The 18,518-nt window shown below is 45.9% G+C and overlaps 1 protein-coding gene across 5 annotated transcripts in view; it reads right to left on the bottom strand.

Moving 5' to 3' along the window:
• Positions 1–18,518, bottom strand: part of LOC138526199 (cohesin subunit SA-2-like) — a 2,217,157-nt gene that overhangs the window by 1,320,650 nt on the left and 877,989 nt on the right. For all 5 annotated transcript variants that reach the window (XR_011283519.1, XR_011283520.1, XR_011283521.1 and 2 more), the window contains one exon: positions 5,234–5,313. Coding sequence is in view for 2 of the 5 variants with exons in the window: in XM_069636632.1 (XP_069492733.1) it covers positions 5,234–5,313 (80 nt within the window). In the remaining 3 variants the exon portion in view is untranslated. The remainder of the gene's footprint in view (positions 1–5,233; positions 5,314–18,518) is intronic.

The following is an 18,518-nucleotide window of genomic DNA, read 5'->3' as shown; positions in this document are numbered from 1 at the left end:
TCCAATGGGTCTTCTCTGTTTTCTTTGTTGAACCCCAGGCCTCCCGCCTGGGTTCTCCCCGATCCCCGGTCCTGGTTGAGGAGGGATGGGAAACGGGAAGGGAAGGCATTTGCTTGTTGTGCTGTTGCCGATTTGCTTACCAATGCTGAGTAGAGGGGAGGGGATGCAGTGGGGGAAGAACAGGGATAGGGGAGTTGGGGGTGGAGGGAGGGTTCCAGTGGCTGTTTGTCCCTGTTCAGAAAGTTGATTGGGTGAGGGTATGCATTTTGTTTGAGGATTGAGGGGGTTGGAGGAGGTAGGAGGGGTGACAATTAATGCGACCAGGAGAGGTGCCACATTCCGTGTGCTTCGACTTGTGACCAGTATGGTAGGGACGCACGTTGAAATGCCTCAGTTAGAGATAGGCGAGGGAGGGACAGGAATGGAGGCGGCGGTAGAAGAGGGGAAGGTCAAGGGGGATCTCATGCAGTGATTCTTATGGACGTAGAGGGTAGGGTACCTACTGAAACACAGGGTGAGTAATTGGAGAAAGGTTATGACTGAGGTGAGGATTGCCATGTTGAATGTAAAAGGGCTAAACTCCCAAAATAAGAGATTGCTAACTGGCAAGCAGCGATTTGCGATCCTCTTCTTGCAGGAGACTCACTATAAACAGAGGGCGGAATCAGCAATAAAGGGTAAAGATATCAGTATGAATTTCTGGGCTTCCCACAGGGTCCGCAAGAAGGAAGGGTTGGGTATTCTATTAGGGAAAACTTTTCGCATGACGGAGGTCCAGACCAAGAGGGGGTTCAGGGGCCGGTTCCTGGGGATAAAGGGCTTCTACAAGGGGATGCAAATTACACTGGCCACCTTGTATGCACCCAATGTGGGGCAGTTATGATTTTTGCACCAAATATTCAGGTTGTTGGGAAACTGGGCCGAGGGGGCCACGATCCTTGGGGGTGATTTCAAACTGGTGGCTGACCCGGTGCTTGATTGGTGGTCGGAAAAGGGTGGAGGCCCAAGGGAGATGGGTAATGAAAACATTGCCTTCAGGGACCTCCTGCAAGACCACTATTGGGCTGATGTCAGGCAGGGTCATTTCCCCAGTCCAGGGGGTTATACAGTCCCCCCCCTCAAGCCCCACATCAGACTTACACCAGCATAGACCTGCTGCCAGTCCCACAAGAGCGGGAGGGGGACTAAAGGTACCTACAGTTGAGGTGGTAACCTGGTCAGATCACAAGCTGGTGGTGGAAGAGTGGACAATACCGAAGCCACCCCGGTGGCACTCCCGCTGGAGGTGTAACGACAACCTATTGGGGGACCAAGTGTTTTGGGACTTTTTAGGGAAGGAAGTTCAGTCGTACTTTGACATTAACGATGACGGAGAGATGGGCATGGCAACGTTATGGGAGGCAGCAAAGGCCACTTTCAGGGGACTCCTTATTGCTGAAGGGTCATGAAAGAAAGGAGAAAGGGGGTTGGCTGATGCCATTATGACCCAGTAGGTCCGGAGGGATGCAGACAGGGAGAAACTCCTGGGCGAGATGAGGGATAAGAGGCAGAAGCTCCACGCAGTATTAAAAGGGGGAGGTGGTTAAGAGGTTGACAGGTAACACTGGAAACACATTACTGGGTGCCTGCATTGGGGGTACTACAAAATGTGCAATCAATTTTGGTGAAAGACTTATCAGAAGGAACAGCCCAGGCTTAGGCCAAAAGACTTTTGTAATCAATGAAGGCAAAACGTATCAACTCTTTATATAACCTGAATCAATTGAAAGTGTACACCACAGGTTTTGATATTGCCAGGCAACCACTACCCTCCTCTCCCGCAGGCTGCAGTGGAACGCCCATTTTATTTTTTGGGACCGATTCCAGTTTTCTCTTTCCAGTCACTTCCTATCAGTTTCCCAGCGGCGCAGTGCCGTCCCTCCCTGGAATAATGATACCAGCCCTCAAACCCCTCGCAGGGTCTAAGACTCAAAATAACAATGGGATCTGTAGCCCAAGGAGTGTGCTGCGGAAAGGGAAATCGGAATGTTAATTAATTCATATTTTATATTGCGCTCAATGCCGGAGACCAGCCTCTAAGCACGGGACCGGGATTCACACCCATGTACTCTGTGTTGTCTTGCTTCCAAGACCACTGTGTTGCCCCTCTGTTATCCTCCCAGCCTATATTACTTTAGAGTGGTATGGTGTTAGGTATTGTGATGAATCCTATGGATCCCTCACTGTAACCCTGCCCAAAGTCTCCTCTGAGGTGGCCAGGGAAAGGCAGACTCTTCCTGACTCTGGGCGTGGTATTCTCCGGGAGGATCACCTTGGAGGAGAAAATGGTCAGGGGAGTGAGGGCTACTCATCGGATGAGACACGATATTGACTTCCTTTTAGGGAGGACTTTGCCCTGCTACCAAAGTATGTGATGGCCTGTTGCCATAATGAATCAATGGTTCCACAGATTAAACACTTCCATGTAGATAAAGTCTGTTACAAATCACATATTATGAAAACCTCAGAAACCGATACAATTTGCCCTGATTCCCAAGGGCTTTATAAGAGGAAGTTATCGAATACCAAAGGCCTTGTGACTGAAAATCCATATTCCTGTTTCAAAGCTATATTGTGGCTAACTCTGTTGACACCCTTTTGATACATGTCTTAAACAGTAGAACTCGAGACTCAGGAGAAGAAACAGTTAAGAAAACGAACGTTGTCATCAAGGACTCCAAGTCGCAAACTTCTCCCAGTATTGGGACGAGGAAGAGGGAGTTAGAGGAACAAAGATGCAGGAGTGGTCAGCTAAGTGATAGCAAGGACCCAAACCTGAGGGAGAATGATTGGCTTGTAAAAGCTGCCTGAGGTGTGGGGACAGGGGAAGCAGGGGAAGCATGGGAAGCAGGGAAAGCAGAGGAAGCAGGAGCAGCAGAGAAAGCTGACCTGGAGAAATCCACGCAGTGGGAAGCAAGATTAAATGAGCAAGAAGACTCTGAGACCAGTGCGGGGCTTGAGAGGGTCTGTACCTCTAATATTGCTAACTGGAGAGGCTGTGCGGTGGGAAGCGTAAGAAGGAAATGCTTGCCCATCCAGAACGCATTGTGCAGAGATTGCGCAGCGGGAAGCAGAAGAAGTTGCAGAGAGGTTTCAGGTGATTGGGTTGCGCCTGGAATTCTCAGGAGCCACAGTGGCTCCGATTCAGCGTGGCATACACGAAGGCGGTCCAAAGTAGTGTGCTTGCCTGACCAACAGAAGCCATGCATAGAGTGGTTCTGCGAGCACCGAACTGGGCACACGAGAGCAATCTACCCGGTGTGTCTGCTGAGTATGATTGACTCTGTAGCTCTCCGACGCGAGCTGCGTGTCGTACGAACTGTTTTACTCGCGAGTGAGCAAGAACTGTGCAGATGACTATTTCAAATACCAAAACCATCCGAAGTGGCATTCCTTAAAGTTAAAATACTCTAGAATTGATTTTGCAGGTCGTGAGAGAATCATTCAACCCGGTGGGGAGGTCCCATTGAAAGCTAGGTCTTAGAAGCAATACCTAAGCCAAAAGGGGTGAAAACTTGGCGATATCCTTTCATCATACATTGCCAAAGACCAGAGGGAAATGGTGAAAAGCCGTAGGGTTGTACAGACCACTACTCAGATTCTGGGATACAAACATGTGTAGTTGATACAAACCTACACTGCAAAAGCCTAAAGAGAAACCAGAGAAAACCTACGGCTGGTAACTGCTGGTTTATTGGTGCAGAAAGAAAAGGGAAGTGGCAACCTGGCTGCCCTTGTGGAGAAAGCTATCCAGAGGGAGAGGATCAGAGTTGAAAGGGAGTCCAAAGGGCTCAGATTAATGTTGTTTTCCCTAAAATGAAGTTGAACAATATATGTTGCCAAACACTGCAAAGCTGTTATTGTTCCAGGTTGGAAGGGACCACTGTTTTATATTTGCTCTAGAGTTAGCCGGGAAGGTGAGTAGACCGGAAGGTAGCCAATGTTGTGGTGAGACACACGGTTTGAGAAGTAAACCAGGTTTGGTGGTAGTTGTAGGTTTGGCAAAGGAGTAGAACAAACACCTGTGTATACAGTGCAACAGTTGATGAAGAGTGGAATTCTGGCAACTAATATTCTGTGTGATAAAAAGAAGAGAACTGTATAAAGTGACCTTAGAAGAGTGGTTCTTCTTTAGAAGTCCTAATTTGACAAGTCATCATGACAAAGAGAAATATTGGGGTTTACTGGAAAAGACATACATGAAGATTGTTCCTTTCTTTGAAGTATGATTGAAGTGGCAGAACTTTATTGTTGAATTGAATTTACCAAGAACTGTGTTAGGATTTTGTGAACAAGGACCAGGATTTCCTACCTTTCTTTTGGAACTATTGAGCAACACATAGCTCAAATCTGTGGAAGGGGAAGTGCACCCAGAAGAGACATTGGTTTAACCTCAATCATGCATTATGTTTTCTGTTGAATGACATTGCGATATGTTTCCTTTGTATGTTGTTGAATGTACATGTGTGAGGGACAGATATCCTTTAACAGAGTGTTTCCTTTAGTTTGTTTTAGGCAGAGAATCCTTTTTAGGGTAGGGATAGTGAGGCGGTTAACCAACCTATTTAATTTAATAAAATTGATAACTTTGAAAATCACTCACAAAGTTGTCAGCCTCACATTTCTGACCCCTCACAGTATCCAGAGGCCATTGTCATTGTTAAGGGAACATGTATATAGTCGCTATGGCATATCTCATCTTGGTTATTGTTCATGGATGTGATAAGAGATAAGAAATAAAATAAGACAATATTTTAAAACCACCATTTTGTGAGACCTTGATCGTGGATCACAGAGTCACTGTGTCTTGCCCAAGGGTTTCTTTGAGAGCTCCTAATACTCCAAGTGGAGGTACACCATATACATACTGTGGGGTTTCTGAAACAGCAAAGAGCTCAGTCAGCATATCATAAATGAAAACGACTGCCTCTCTTCTGTACTGGTGCTACTCCACCATCTAGAGAACACACACAAAAACCAGAAAAGAAGGTTCTATAAAGATTACATGCTTCTCACTGATCTCCTGAAACATTGTTAAATGAATACTTGGCGATCAACCACACCAAGACACTGTTGCACTGTGTTATATTTTCGGTTTTATTCTTGTTATGACTATTGATTTTCTGATAACCAACCAATGTTATCATCTTTTCCAGTTAAACAAAATAATTTTGTTTAAAAAAAAGGTACTTACTGTGCCATGTGCATCAGGAGCTTCATCGCCTGGACTGACACTTCATGATCATGATCAAGTGTCATGGACACAATTCGATCCTATTGAAGGCAACATTCAAAAATTAGAAAATATACATGAATAGAAAACGGTATGTTGATCCTCTTCACTGCTCATGTTTAATATGGCGTACCCTACATAAAAGTATTAGCACAAACATATTACAGGAATAAATCTAACAGATTTGTTTAAAATGCAATCACTAGAGTTAAAATCAACAATTTGGTTCATCACAGCACAACCAGAAGTGCAAAGAAATGAATCATGAAAATGATATGGAGCAGCTGCAAGGACAAAATCTTCGTATCAATGCGTGCTGAATAACCAATGCACCCATTTGATTTAAGCCGGCCGTTGGGACAGCATATGTCAAGGCATAAAATAAGCAGTGTCGCATAGTGATTTCCTATGCAATTCTGTAGGCTTGCTAATTAAATTCACACTTGTGTAGTACAGCTAGCTATTTAAATTACCTGGTTCAATGAAAGCACAGCTCACCCTGCATTGCCCTCAAGGAGCTCCCCACTCTCTTCTCTCTTCACAACAAAGTTCAAAGGGTCCAATGGAGAGAGAGTGCAACAGAAATCATCTCCTCCACTCTTAAATGGGTACCACCCCATAACTGCGCACACCATTACTGCGAATATGAAAATATTGCATAATTTACAATTAACTTATGAGAAAATAAGTTGGTTGGTTAGGGTATTCTTTAAAGTGAGGGAGGACTGCAGGTGGTCTCCCCTCGCATTTCTTTTCACATACATTAACTGTAAATGATTCAACATTTTTGCATTCGCAGTAATGGATGCAAAGAACAAGTTACTTACCAACTGTAAAGTTCTTTTGATTGGATGTTTCTCCCACGTATTCCTCATCTTAGATATCTTGTCTCCCAGCTTTGTTGCTTCGGAATTTTTTTTCACCAGAGGGCGCTGTGTTCGAGGCTGCGGAGTCGTAGTCCCTCGAGGGCCGCAGTAGGGCGTCAACGTCATCCGCTGTATAAAGGGCTCGAGCCGTAACCGTTACCTCAGTTCCGTTTTTACTGTGTTCACAGTCGCATCAGTTGATCAGGCTTTTAAGTCCTCAGGCTCTTAAGGAAGTTCGGGTGAAACCGCCGTAAACTGTTCGGAGGGTCGATGAGGAATATGTGGGAGGAACATCCAATTGAAAGAACGTTACAGTTGGTAATAACTTTTTCTTCGAATGGATTGTGTCCACCCACATATTCCTCATCTTAGATAGGCTCCCAAAGCAGTAAGAATTTGGAGAAGGGGGTACCATAAAATTCAATCATGGACTGAATGAAGGACAGCTTTTGCAAAGAGTTCTCCTTGATATGATGTAGAGTCCAAGCAGTAATGCTTCACAAAAGTGTGCATTGATGACCAGGTGGCCACAGCACAAATATTCTGCACCGGGACACCCCTCTGTAGAGCCGTGGAAGTTGCCATGCCACTGGTTGACCCGTCTGGAGGCTCTTTTCCAGCCAATTTATAGCACTCCGAGATTGCTAGAATTATCCATCTGTATAGAGTTTGTTTAGACACTCCAAGGCCCAATTTGTGTCCAGTATACCCAACAAATACTTGGTCACATTGTCGCAGATTTGCCAGTCTGGAAATGTGGAAACTGAGAGCCCTTTTGGGTCCAGTCTGTGCACTCTTTCCTCTTCCTTACTAGCGTGTGGAGGAGGGTAAAAAGAAGGTAAGGTGATTTTCTGTGACAGATGGAAATCAGAGACTATCTTAGGCAAGAAAGATGGTTTGACTTTTAGAATAACTTTGTCCCTATGGAAAACGGTGAGAGGAGGCTTACAAGAAAGTGCCTGCAACTCACTAACCCTGCAGGCTGATGTTATAGCCACTAACAAAATTGTTTTAAGAGTGAGAAGTCTTAGTGGGCAAGAATGTAAAAGTTCGAAGGGGCACATATGAGAAATTTTAAGACTAAATTAAAATCCCAGATGGGCACCTGAAAAGGTGTCAGAGGGTACACATTTGTCAGCCCTTTCAAGAATTGAATGACTAAGGGCATTTTAAAATAGGACACTTCTTCCGAGGAGCGCTTAAAGATAGATAGCGCTGCTAGGGGAGCCCCAAATTGGCCAAGTGTAAGAGGAAAGAAAGTACTGTAGGAGTATTACATAAAAATGGATCCACATTCTTATCCCTGCAACAGTTACTGAACTTGTTCCAAACACACCGATACAAGGATTTTGTTGCTGGCCGCCTAGCCGAAAGCAAGATCTCCATTATGTCATCCGGGAAGTCCCAATCCTTATATCGCAGCCTCTCAGGAACCATGTGTGAAGGCTGAGTGTCTTGACCTCTGGGTGGAGAACCCAACCTTCCTCTTGCGAGAGAAGATCCTCTCTTTGTGGAAGACTTATTGGAGGGCAGATGGACATGTCTAGAAGGTCTGAGTACCCCGTCCTCCTGGCCCAATCCAGGGCAATTAGGATAATGGTTTTCCTGAACTTTCTCAACCTCCTGATTCAGAGTCGGATTGGCTCCTCTGCCTTTCGGCCTGTGGCCAGGCCGAAATCATCCCTGGAGAGAGGGGGCTGGTTTCTGGCCATACCTGGACCGGTTTGAAAAAACAATTTGAAAAAAATATATATTTTTTCAATTTTTGTTTTCTTTGTCAAAAAGAAAACTTTAACTCACAAACTCTGCTAATCAATTTTTGAAAACAAATGTATGCCTTATATGTTATGTTATTATGACTCAATTACAGACACCCTGAATTCAAAAACATAATTCCATGTGCTGTCAAAGCTGGTGTCTAGTCAAATGGTCGACAAAGGGTCGACAGTCAAAAGGTGGACACAATTTGGTAGACAGGTCAAATGATCAAATTTTTTTTAAAGTTATATATTTTTTTTAGGTTTTCGTTTAGGGAAAAAAAGTGTTTTTTAGCAAAGAAAAGGGGCTTGGGGGGGACCCCCCCCCAAAAAAAAACGTGTAAAAACAAACAAATAAACCATTCAATCATTTGACCTGTCGACCTTTTGGTGTCGACCATTTGTCCTATCGACCATTTGATTCGACCATTTGACCTACAACCATCAAAGCTCATTCAAAAAATGTGGAATAGAGGACTATGGCTTACAATTTTAATGGTAGGTTTTCATATTTGGAAAGTGAACAACTTCCCTTTTCATAGGGACAGTGTAAAAGGCATAAATAGGTCTAAAACGTTCTCCCCCAGGAGCATGGGATGAACTGCTGAACCTAAAATGGTTCATTATTAATTGAAGACAATTGCCTGTGTCTAGCAGAACACATACAGCCAACATTGTGTCAGGCCACTGATGGTTTTCTCAACCAAGTTTGTCAAAGAGGCCCCCGCTTGAAAGAACATTGATCTCTTTATACTCTTAATTAAGTAGGATCCATGATTTGTAAAGCCTACAATGTGGAGGCTGTGGTGTGTAGTCTAATTTCTAAAGCAGGAGGTGCTCCCCATACAGAACTCCAACTAGGGACATTACTTCCTGGTGAGTAGTACAGAAGAACAAAATATTTGCCTTTCTGTAACGTTCTTTCGGATGGATGTTCTTTCCAAAGTTTACTCATCTTTGATACCCCCAGCACCAGATGGCCTGCAGAAATTGTTTTGCACTGAGTCAACTCCACGCTAGATGGGACATTGGGGCAACTATAGATAGAGCCACTGCGTCAAATGATCTCACCGTCATCATTTTCCCTAGCACTCAGCTGCAGAGAGACCGTAGAACAGATGGTGTTCGAGCTATCCACTAAGGGTTGGATGGAGGGTGATGGCGCATCTGTGGGCTAAACATCTATCAGAAAGAACATTAGCAAGAGCTAAGGAATCTGTTCTTCTAATGGATTTTGTACTCCAAAGATTCCTCATTGTTAATGGACTTCCATGGTAGTAAGTACATCTACGGGAGGGATGCGAGCAAAGACACCAGCAAGATCACCAAGACCAGAAAACTCTGAAGGACCACTCGGCCAAAGTGAGCGTCCTGCCCGGACAGGGAATACAGGCAGGAATATTTGGCAAATGTATGCAGGGAAGCCGAGGCGTTGCTAGGGGGGGGGCAAGAGGGCTATAGCCCTGGGTCTTTTGGTTGTAGCCCCTGATAGAAGTTCAGGGGTTACAACCAAAAAGCTAGCTAGCCCCGGGTCTTGACAGTCCTGACATTAGCGTAGCCCTGGATCTTTTCCAGACCTAGCAACACCCCTGCAGGGAAGCCCACCTCACACATGTCCAAAACAGGGACCTCCCTCTTCAGGGCAGATGTGGCAACTAGGCCTCTGAATGAATGAGACCATCAGGTACTTTCTTCCCAGCCAGAATGTAGCATTCTGAGATGAAGAGGATGATTCACGTTGTGGGGGTCTGTTTACTCACAGTCTTGCCAGCATGAGCACCAGTGTAACACACAAAGGACTGGCTATCTTTCCTGACATCCCTCGGCCGAGAGATTTAGCAGTTGAGGACCCAGACTGGGTCCAGCAAATGGAGTCATTCCACCGTTTTAGAAAGGTGAGGTAGAGGGATAAATACAAGAAGATGGGTCTTCTGAGAGGTGAAATTCTGACAACTGTAGGAAGGAAGGATGATCTCACTCTTAAAGTCACCTTCTCCTTAGAAAACATCAAGTAGGGAGGTTTAACAGACAACACCGGGAACTCATTCACCCATCTCGTGGAAGTGATGGTCACCCGGAAAATCACCTTAAGGATGAGCAACCTTAATAAAAAATAAATGCAGGGGCTCAGATGGAGCTCTTATAAGAAAAGTTTAAAAAACGAAATTCAAGACCCACGCAAAACCAGCAAACTGACATGGGGAAAACTGGTTGCAGAAAACCTGCAAAAAGTGGATAATGTTGGGGATTGTGAAAAAAGAGCCTTGCTTAGGAGTCCATTTAAAGACTGAAATGGCAGCCAGGTACTCACTTTATTATGAGTTCTCAGGTGTGGCCAAAAACAGTAGTAATGCAGTGGTAACAGAGTTACCACTTTATTCTGTCACACACTGCTCATGTGCATCCTCACTCACCTTGCCGGGTCACTGACGGCACTGGAGACTGCTTCCCACCAGGCTCTTGCTGCGCCCCGGAGTGCGAACAGCAGGACACAATTCAGGCAGGCAAAGCCATCAGGCTTCCGTTGCGGCCGTTCCATGACAATCATCACGCTCCCTCGGCCTCCCTTGTGCTCAGCTGTCACTATAAAAAAGAAAACGCTGCGTTACACGCCACACGTCTCAACACTCCCCAGTTCTCATCAAGTTCTGGACCTGTTACTTGTCCGTCTGGCAGTTTGGTTGTCTTTCCTACCTATTTCCCGTAAATTCCTGCCTTATGTTTTCTCTTGGCTTCATCCTTGCCATGCTGGGGTAGCCTTGTCTTGAGCTTCCTGTTCTGTGTGGGTTGACTCAATTCACTGGTCTTTGATTCTTGTCTTCCACTACTCTGCATACTCCTTCTCCTTGGGCTTCGCCCTCTCCTTGGGTTCACCCCGATTTTCTGGACCCCGAACATCCAGTTTTACTCCTGAACCTATGAGTATCTGTCTTCGTCATCTATCCCTCCCAGTTCAGTGCTTGCACTTCCCTATCACTACGAAAATACCACTGGGAGGTGAATCTGTGTTGTTGGGGGTTTGGTTCCACTATCTCTCATGTTACACTTCATGGGAAGAGACTGAGATAGACCTTTAGCATTTGCTTACTACATCCTGGGGCACCATAGAGGTAACACGCTGCCAAGGCATTCTCAAGATCAGAACCAAAGTCGTCCTACTACCGAAATATCCAGGACCCCCGGTACTTCGCGCTCGCAAGCCGCTGTGCTCGACAGATTGAGATGCCTCTCACCTGTTCCGTCCTGGATCCTGTTGAGCAATTAAGACAGGAAATGGACGCACTCCGTACTCAAGTAGTAGCTGTGCGGCAGGAGAATGTTGCTTTAAGGGCGGCTATGGCCTGTGACACTTCCACAGAAAATGCTATGGCCCATACCTCAGCAATGAAATACAATGGCGATCCTCGCAAGCTTTCAGAGTTCTTCAATCATTGTAAAGTACCGTTTTTGTTTCATCCTGCTTTTTTTCCCAGGATAAAGCCAAGAATGGGTATATTTTAAGCAATCTTACAGGGAATGGAATCCCTGAAGAACGCCAGTTTGTTTACTAAGTTAGACCTCAGGGGTGCTTATCACCTTGTACATATAAAACCAGGTGATCAATGGAAGACAGTGTTTAAGACCCCCCTGGGCCATTGCAAATATTAGGTCATGCCTTCTGGACTCAGTAATGCCCCGGCCTTCTTCCAAAGGTACATGGATCATGTTTTTGCTGACCTCATAGGCCTTAACATGTGGGTTTGCCTGGACAATATTTTGATCTTTACAAGGAACAGCACCAGAACCACGTGAGAGAAGTCCTGGCTCGTCTCCAACAACATCAAATGTATGCCAAAGCCCAGAAATGTGCCTTTCACGAGACTACCATACCTTCTTGGGATACCTCATTTGAGAAACTGGTATTCAAAGGTATCCAACCAAAGTTTCCGCAATACATAATTGGCAAAGTCCCCATGACGAGAAGTCCACATAGAGGTTCCTGGGCTTTGCTAATTACTATCATGAATTTACTGCAGAAGTTGCCCACTTAGCTTCTGACATAACTCAGTTTCTTCATGCTAATCGTGTCTTCCAGTGGGACGAGCAGGCAGAAAAAGCCTTTAGGACCCTTAAAACGAACAAGTTACTTACCAACTGTAACGTTCCTTCGATTGGATGTTCCTCCCACGTATTCCTCATCTTCAGATATATTGTCTCCCAGCTTTGCTGCTTCGGAAAACATTTTCACCAGAGGGCGCTGTATTCGAGGCTTCGGAGTCATAGTCACCGTTGAGTGTCGACCGCATCCACTGTATAAAGGGCTCGAGCAATGCCTGTTACCTCAGTTTTGTTTTTACGGTGTTCACGGTCGCATCAACTGATCAGGCTTCAAGTCCTCCGGCTCTTATGGAAGTTCGAGTGCAACTGGCGTAAACTGTACGGAGGGGTAGGTTGGGAGGGTTGATGAGGAATACTTGGGAAGAACATCCAAACGAAAGAACGTTACAGTTGGTAAGTAACTTGTTCTTCGAATGGTTTGTGTCCTTCCACGTATTCCTCATCTTTAGATAGGCTCCCAAAGCAGTAAGAATTTGGAGGAAGGACCACCAGAATTTTCAATTATGGACTGAATGAAGGACAGGTTTTGCAAAGAGTCCTCCTTAATATGAAGTAGAGTCCAAGCAGTAATGCTTCACAAAGGTGTGCATTGACGACCAGGTGGCAGCCGCACAAATATAATGCACCGGGACACCCCTTTGATGAGCCGTGGAAGTTGCCATGCCTCTGGATGAATGAGCCCTTAATCCATCCGGAGGCTCTTTTCCAGCCAATATATAGCACTCCGAGACAGCTAGAATTATCCATCTGTATAAAGTTTGCTTAGACACTCCAAGGCCCAATTTGTGTCCAGTATACCCAATAAATAGTTGGTCACATTGTCGAAGATTTGCCAATCTGGAAATGTATAAACTGAGAGCCCTTTTTGGGTCCAGTCTATGCAACCTTTCCTCTTCCTTACTAGCGTGAGGAGGAGGATAAAAAGAAGGTAAGGTAATTTTCTGTGACAGATGGAATTATTTTAGGCAGGAAAGATAGTTTGACTTTTAGAATAACTTTATCTCTATGGAAAATTGTGTGAGGAGGCTTACAAGAAAGTGCCTGCAACTCACTAACCCTGCGGGCTGATGTTATAGCCACCAACAAAATTGTTTTAAGAGTGAGAAGTCTTAATGGGCAAGAATGTAAAGGTTCGAAAGGGACACACATGAGACATTTTAAGACTAAATTCAAATCCCAGATGGGCACCTGAAAAGGTGTCAGGGGTACACATTTGTTAGCCCTTTCAAGAATTGAATTACTAAGGGCATTTTAAAATAGCACACCTCTTCTGAGGAACGCTTAAAGATAGATAGTGCTGCCAGATATCCTTTTATAGTGCCAATTTGGAGCCCCAAATTGGCCAGGTGTAAGAGGAAAGTAAGTACTGTTGGAGTATTACAAAGAAATGAATCCACATTTTTATCCCTGCACCAGTTACTGAACTTATTCCAACGACACCGGTACAGGGATTTTGTTGCTGGCCTTCTGGCCGAAAGCAAAATCTCCATTACGTCATGCGGGAGGTCCCAATCCTTCTATCTCTGCCTCTCAGAAACCATGCATGAAGACTGAGTGTCTTGACCTCTGAATGGAGAACCAGACCTTCCGCTTGCGAGAGAAGATCCTCACTTTGTGGAAGGCGTATTGGAGGGCAGATGGACATGTCCAGAAGGTCCATGTACCACGTCCTTCTGGCCCAATCCGGGGCAATTTGTATCATGGTGTTCCTGACATTTTTCAACCTCCTGATTACCTGAGGAATCACGGGGACTGGAGGAAACGTGTAGAGGAGTGGAAATACCCAGTCTACCACGAACACGTCCCCTAGAGCTCCTCTTGGAGGAAATTCCCTTGAACAGTACAGCTCGCACTTCTGGTTGGCACCGGTCGCGAACAGATCCACTTGAGCGTTTCCAAAAGGGTGAAGATCTCTTGAAGGACTTCCTGAGCTAGCTCCCATTTATGGGAGACAGTGCTCTGCCTGCTCACAGCGTCCGCTGCTGTGTTCAGCTCTCCGGCTAGGTGAACTGCTGATAGAGAGATTCCTTCTTGCATTGCTTCTCTGCACAGTGGAAGTGATCCTACGCCTCCTCTTTTGTTGAGGTAGTACATAGCCACTGTGTTGTCCGTCATTATCAGGACATTCTTTCCCTGTACAGAGGGCAGAAAAGCCTTCAGCGCTAGTCTGATTGCTCTCAGCTCCAAAAGGTTTATGTGTAGTTTGGACTCCGGTGGAGACCAACGACTGCTGATTGTCAGATCGTTGGTGTGGGCTCCCCACCCCATGAGTGAGGCGTCTGTCACTATCGTTATCGGCGGCCATTGTTGCCAAAAAGGTTCCCCCTTGCGGATATTCTCCTTGCAAGCCCACCACAGGAGATCTTGTGCCAGTTTGGCTGGGACATGCAGAAGATCTGACATCTCCCCCGAAAATTGGGACCATTGAGTCCTGAGGGCCCATTGAAGGGATCTCATCCTCAATCTGGCCTCTGGCACCAGCAGAAAAATGCAGGATGCCATAAGGCCTAGCAACCTTAGAAAGTTGAATGCCGGCAGAGGTTGGGCATTTTGAAGCTTTGCTACCATCTGCAGAATGTGGTGAGCTCTCTCCTCGGGAGGCGAGGATTTCCCTGAGGAAGTATCCAGGACTGCTCTGATGAATTGGAGTCTTTGGCTTGGAATCATTTGTGACTTCTTGTAATTGAGGGAGAAGCCCAGTCTGTGTAAGAAGTGGCAGGTCAAGGCCAGATGTTCCTGGGCTTGTTCGGGTGAACTTGCCCTGATTACCCAATCGTCCAGATAAGGATAGACGTGAATCCCCCTTCTCCTGATACTCGCTGCCACCACCGCCATCAGTTTGGTGAAAACCCTCAGGGCGAAGGTCAGCCCAAATGGTAGAACCCGAAACTGATAATGAGAACCACCAATTGCGAACCTCAGGTACTTTCTGTGCTTGAGATGGATTGGCACATGAAAGTAAGCCTCCTGAAGGTCCAGTGAAAACAGCAAGTCCTGAAGCTGAAGAGCCTGAAGGATCTGAAAAAGGGTCACCATCTTGAACTTGTCCTTCCTGAGGAATTTGTTCAAATTTCTTAAGTCCAAGATGGGTGTCAATCCTCCGTCCTTTTTGGGGATGCGAAAATAAGGGAAGTACCAACCCTTGTTCCTTTCCGCTACAGGTACATGTTCTATTTCACCTTTCTATAGCAGGGCTAAAATCTCCTGCACAAGGAGCGGGTCTGGAATTTTTACAGAGTTGGCTCCTGGTGGATGATCTTGAGGTCTTTGATGAAAAGGAAGGCAGTAACCATGGGTCACTATCTCTAGTGCCCAGGCATCTGACGTAATGCCCTGCCATTTGTCCAGATATTGAGCGATTCTGCCTCCCACCGGGGTCTTGTGGGTCATGACCTCAAAGTGGCTTTGCAGCGGCTACAGCAGTAGCTGAGGAGGTAGTAGCCACTGCTGTGGCTGATCTAGCACCACTCCCTGTTCCACCACAAAGTGGTTTTCTTTGTTGGCCTCTTTGACCGGCCTGCCCCCTCGCTTTTCCAAAAGAGGAGTAGAAACGAAAGGGGGCGACTGTTCCAGGAAGAGGAGCCTGCGTAAGAGTGTTGTTGAGGCTGTCTTATAACGGCGCTAAGTGATTTTGCTGCCGCTTTTAAAGTCTGCAGCTTCTCCAAACTCTCGTCCGCCTTGCTGCCAAAAAACCTCAAGCCATCAAAGGGCATATTAAGTAATCTAGACTGCACATCAGGTGCAAAGCCAGATTTTCTTAGCCATGCAAATCTGCGTAGGACCGTTCTAGATGCCATGGACCTGCTTACACTATCAGCAGTGTCCAGTCCTGACTGAAGGCATTCCTCCATAGCCTCTTTACCATCTTTTACTATGGGGAGGAAACCATCCCGTTCTTTACCTTCCGGGAATGCGATCAGCCGCTGATGTCATGCAGTCCCACAGTGTATAAGTAAATCCGGCTAAAGTACAAGTTACATTAGTCGAGTGAAGGGTCATGCTGCCCGAAGAAAAAACTTTCCGGTCCCAATCATCAACTTTGGTATCATCCCTGTCTGGTGGTATTGAGGGGTAGAAATTTCTTGTTTAATGCTGAAACAGAATCAGGAGTCGATAAAGAAGACGCTGGCTTTGACATTTTTGAAGGAGGCTTCGATATTGTCGAAGAAGGCTTTGATACAGTCAAAGGTGTCCATGCCATTTTTGTCGGCTTTTCGACGCAGTAGTCATCGACTGTGTCGAGTCGAGTGTCTACTTCGACACCGATGTCGATTCCGCTACCACCGATTTATGCGATTTTTTTGGCTCTCGCGTGTTTAGATTTAGATTTCCCTCTGTCACTTTTAGAGTGGGTAGAGGCATGATTTCCATGCGGCATCTTCGAAGGGGTCTGTGCCGCTTTCTCAAATATTTTAAGCATCAAAGCCCTAATGGCCTCCCATTTTTCAGGGGAATCGTGCTTGGATGGATAAGTTACTCTCCTCTCAGAGGAGGAAGAAGACCTGTGACGTCGCTTTTTGACTTCTTAGTCGAAGACAAGGAGGATTTCTTTGAGCGACTCTTCGATCTCGACCTCCTGGACCCATGTAGAAATTTTCGACTAGATTCATCCGAATCTTTTTGTCTTTTAGAAGACTTGTACGTTTCCTCATCCACCGCCAGCTTACCTCTACGTTCCCTAAGAGCCTTATTGGTCATGGCCTGGCAGGAACCGCACTCGTCAACCCGATGGTCTGGGCTGAGACACCAGAGGCAATTCCGATGGGTGTCGGTTATTGACATTTTCGTACCACACTTCTGGCATTTTTTTAACCCTGTCTTGGTTGTGGTGGGAGTAGATGACAAGGACATCGTCGAGAAAAAACCTGATGCGCTGTTTATGACACAAAGCAGTTGCTCAGAAAAACAGAACTGAGGTAACGGGCGCTGCTTGAGCACTTTATACAGCGGATGACGTTGACGCTCGATGGCGGCCCTCGAGGGACTACGACTCTGCAGCCTTGAACACAGCGCCCTCTGGTGAAAATGTTTTCTGAAGCAGCAGAGCTGGGAGACAATATATCTAAAGATGAGGAATACGTGGGAGGACACAATCCATTTGAATGTATTTTATGGAGGTCCCTATCTTACATCATCCGGATATCACCAAACCCCTTGTTATCGAGCCGGATGCCTCAGACGTTGCCGTCGGGGCAGTTATGTTGCAAAAACGATCCTGTGACTGCCAACGAACACCCGATTGCTTACTATTCTGGGAAATTAACCATTGGTGAACTAAATCACACAGTCATTGAAAAAGAGCTTTTGGCAATAAAGGGGGCATTTGAACAGTGGCGTCACGACATATTGGGATACGGCATCCAGTGTTTGTGCGCACGGATCACCGAAACCTGGAACATCTTCGCTCATTGCACTGCCACAGTAGTCGACATGCTCGTTGGGCCTTCTTATTTGCCCAATTTAATTTTGCCATAACATACATTCCAGGCACTTCAAATCTCAAGGCTGATGCCTTGGCCAGATCACTGTCTACTGGAAGTTCACCAGACCAGGAACCCATACCAATGCTCCCTACCAAATATTCCTTGAACGTCATCCAGTCCCTTTTGGACCGCATCCGGTTGTTCACCACAACTGGTCCCCTATTCACTAAATTATATAACGATCAGAAGTATGAGATCAAGGGCAGCCTTCTGTTCTGGGGGAAAAGAAACTTTATACCTGAAGAAGAACTTAGTTCTGTCTTTTTGGCTTGCCATGATTATCCTGTTTCCGGACATAGGGGCATCAAGACCATGAATGAACGTGTACAACAATTCTGGTAGCCTGGTTTGGGCGACCAGGTTGCCGCCTATGTATCTGCTTGTCCTTTTTGTGCACAACATAAAACCTCCCGCCAGCATACTGTGGGGCGCTTACAGCCTTAGGAATGTCCTCCATATCCTTGGCATACAATAGCCACTGATTTCATTGTGGATCTACCAAAGTCTTCTGCTAACACCTGTATCATGGCAGTTGTGAACTGTTTCTCGAAATTTGCGCATTTCATACCAATGTTAGCCATCCCTACGGCCAGTCTTAGGGCTCAAGCTTTTTTCCACCATTTGTACAGAATAAATGGTCTCCCAGACAAGATAATCTCTGACCAAGGCTCCCAATTTGTTTCTGTGTTTTGGTCGCAGCTTTGTAAACATCTCGGAGTTCAATAAGGTCTCAGCTCTAGTTACCATCCCCATACCAATGGACAAACAGTGAACGGACCTAACAGTTGAGCAATATTTACGATGCTATGCCAATGCTTTCATGATAAGTGGAGTTTATGCCTGGATACCGCAGAAGTAGCATATACCAACCAGTGGCGTAGCAGAAAATGTGCCCCCCCAACTCGGAAACAATCACGGGTAGCACCACACTCTGGGCCGGCTTAGATTACCACACTTGCCCAATACAAACAAACGTGCTGCTGCGGGGGTACGCCACACACTGCACTAGGAGAAATATATAAATATGTGTTTTAATGAATTA

The sequence above is a fragment of the Ambystoma mexicanum genome, chromosome 7p (assembly GCF_040938575.1).
Source record: "Ambystoma mexicanum isolate Mex_15411 chromosome 7p, UKY_AmexF1_1, whole genome shotgun sequence".
Lineage (NCBI taxonomy): Eukaryota > Metazoa > Chordata > Amphibia > Caudata > Ambystomatidae > Ambystoma > Ambystoma mexicanum.
The sequence above is the reverse complement of the archived record's forward strand: the minus strand, read 5'-3'. Positions and strand labels throughout refer to the sequence as shown.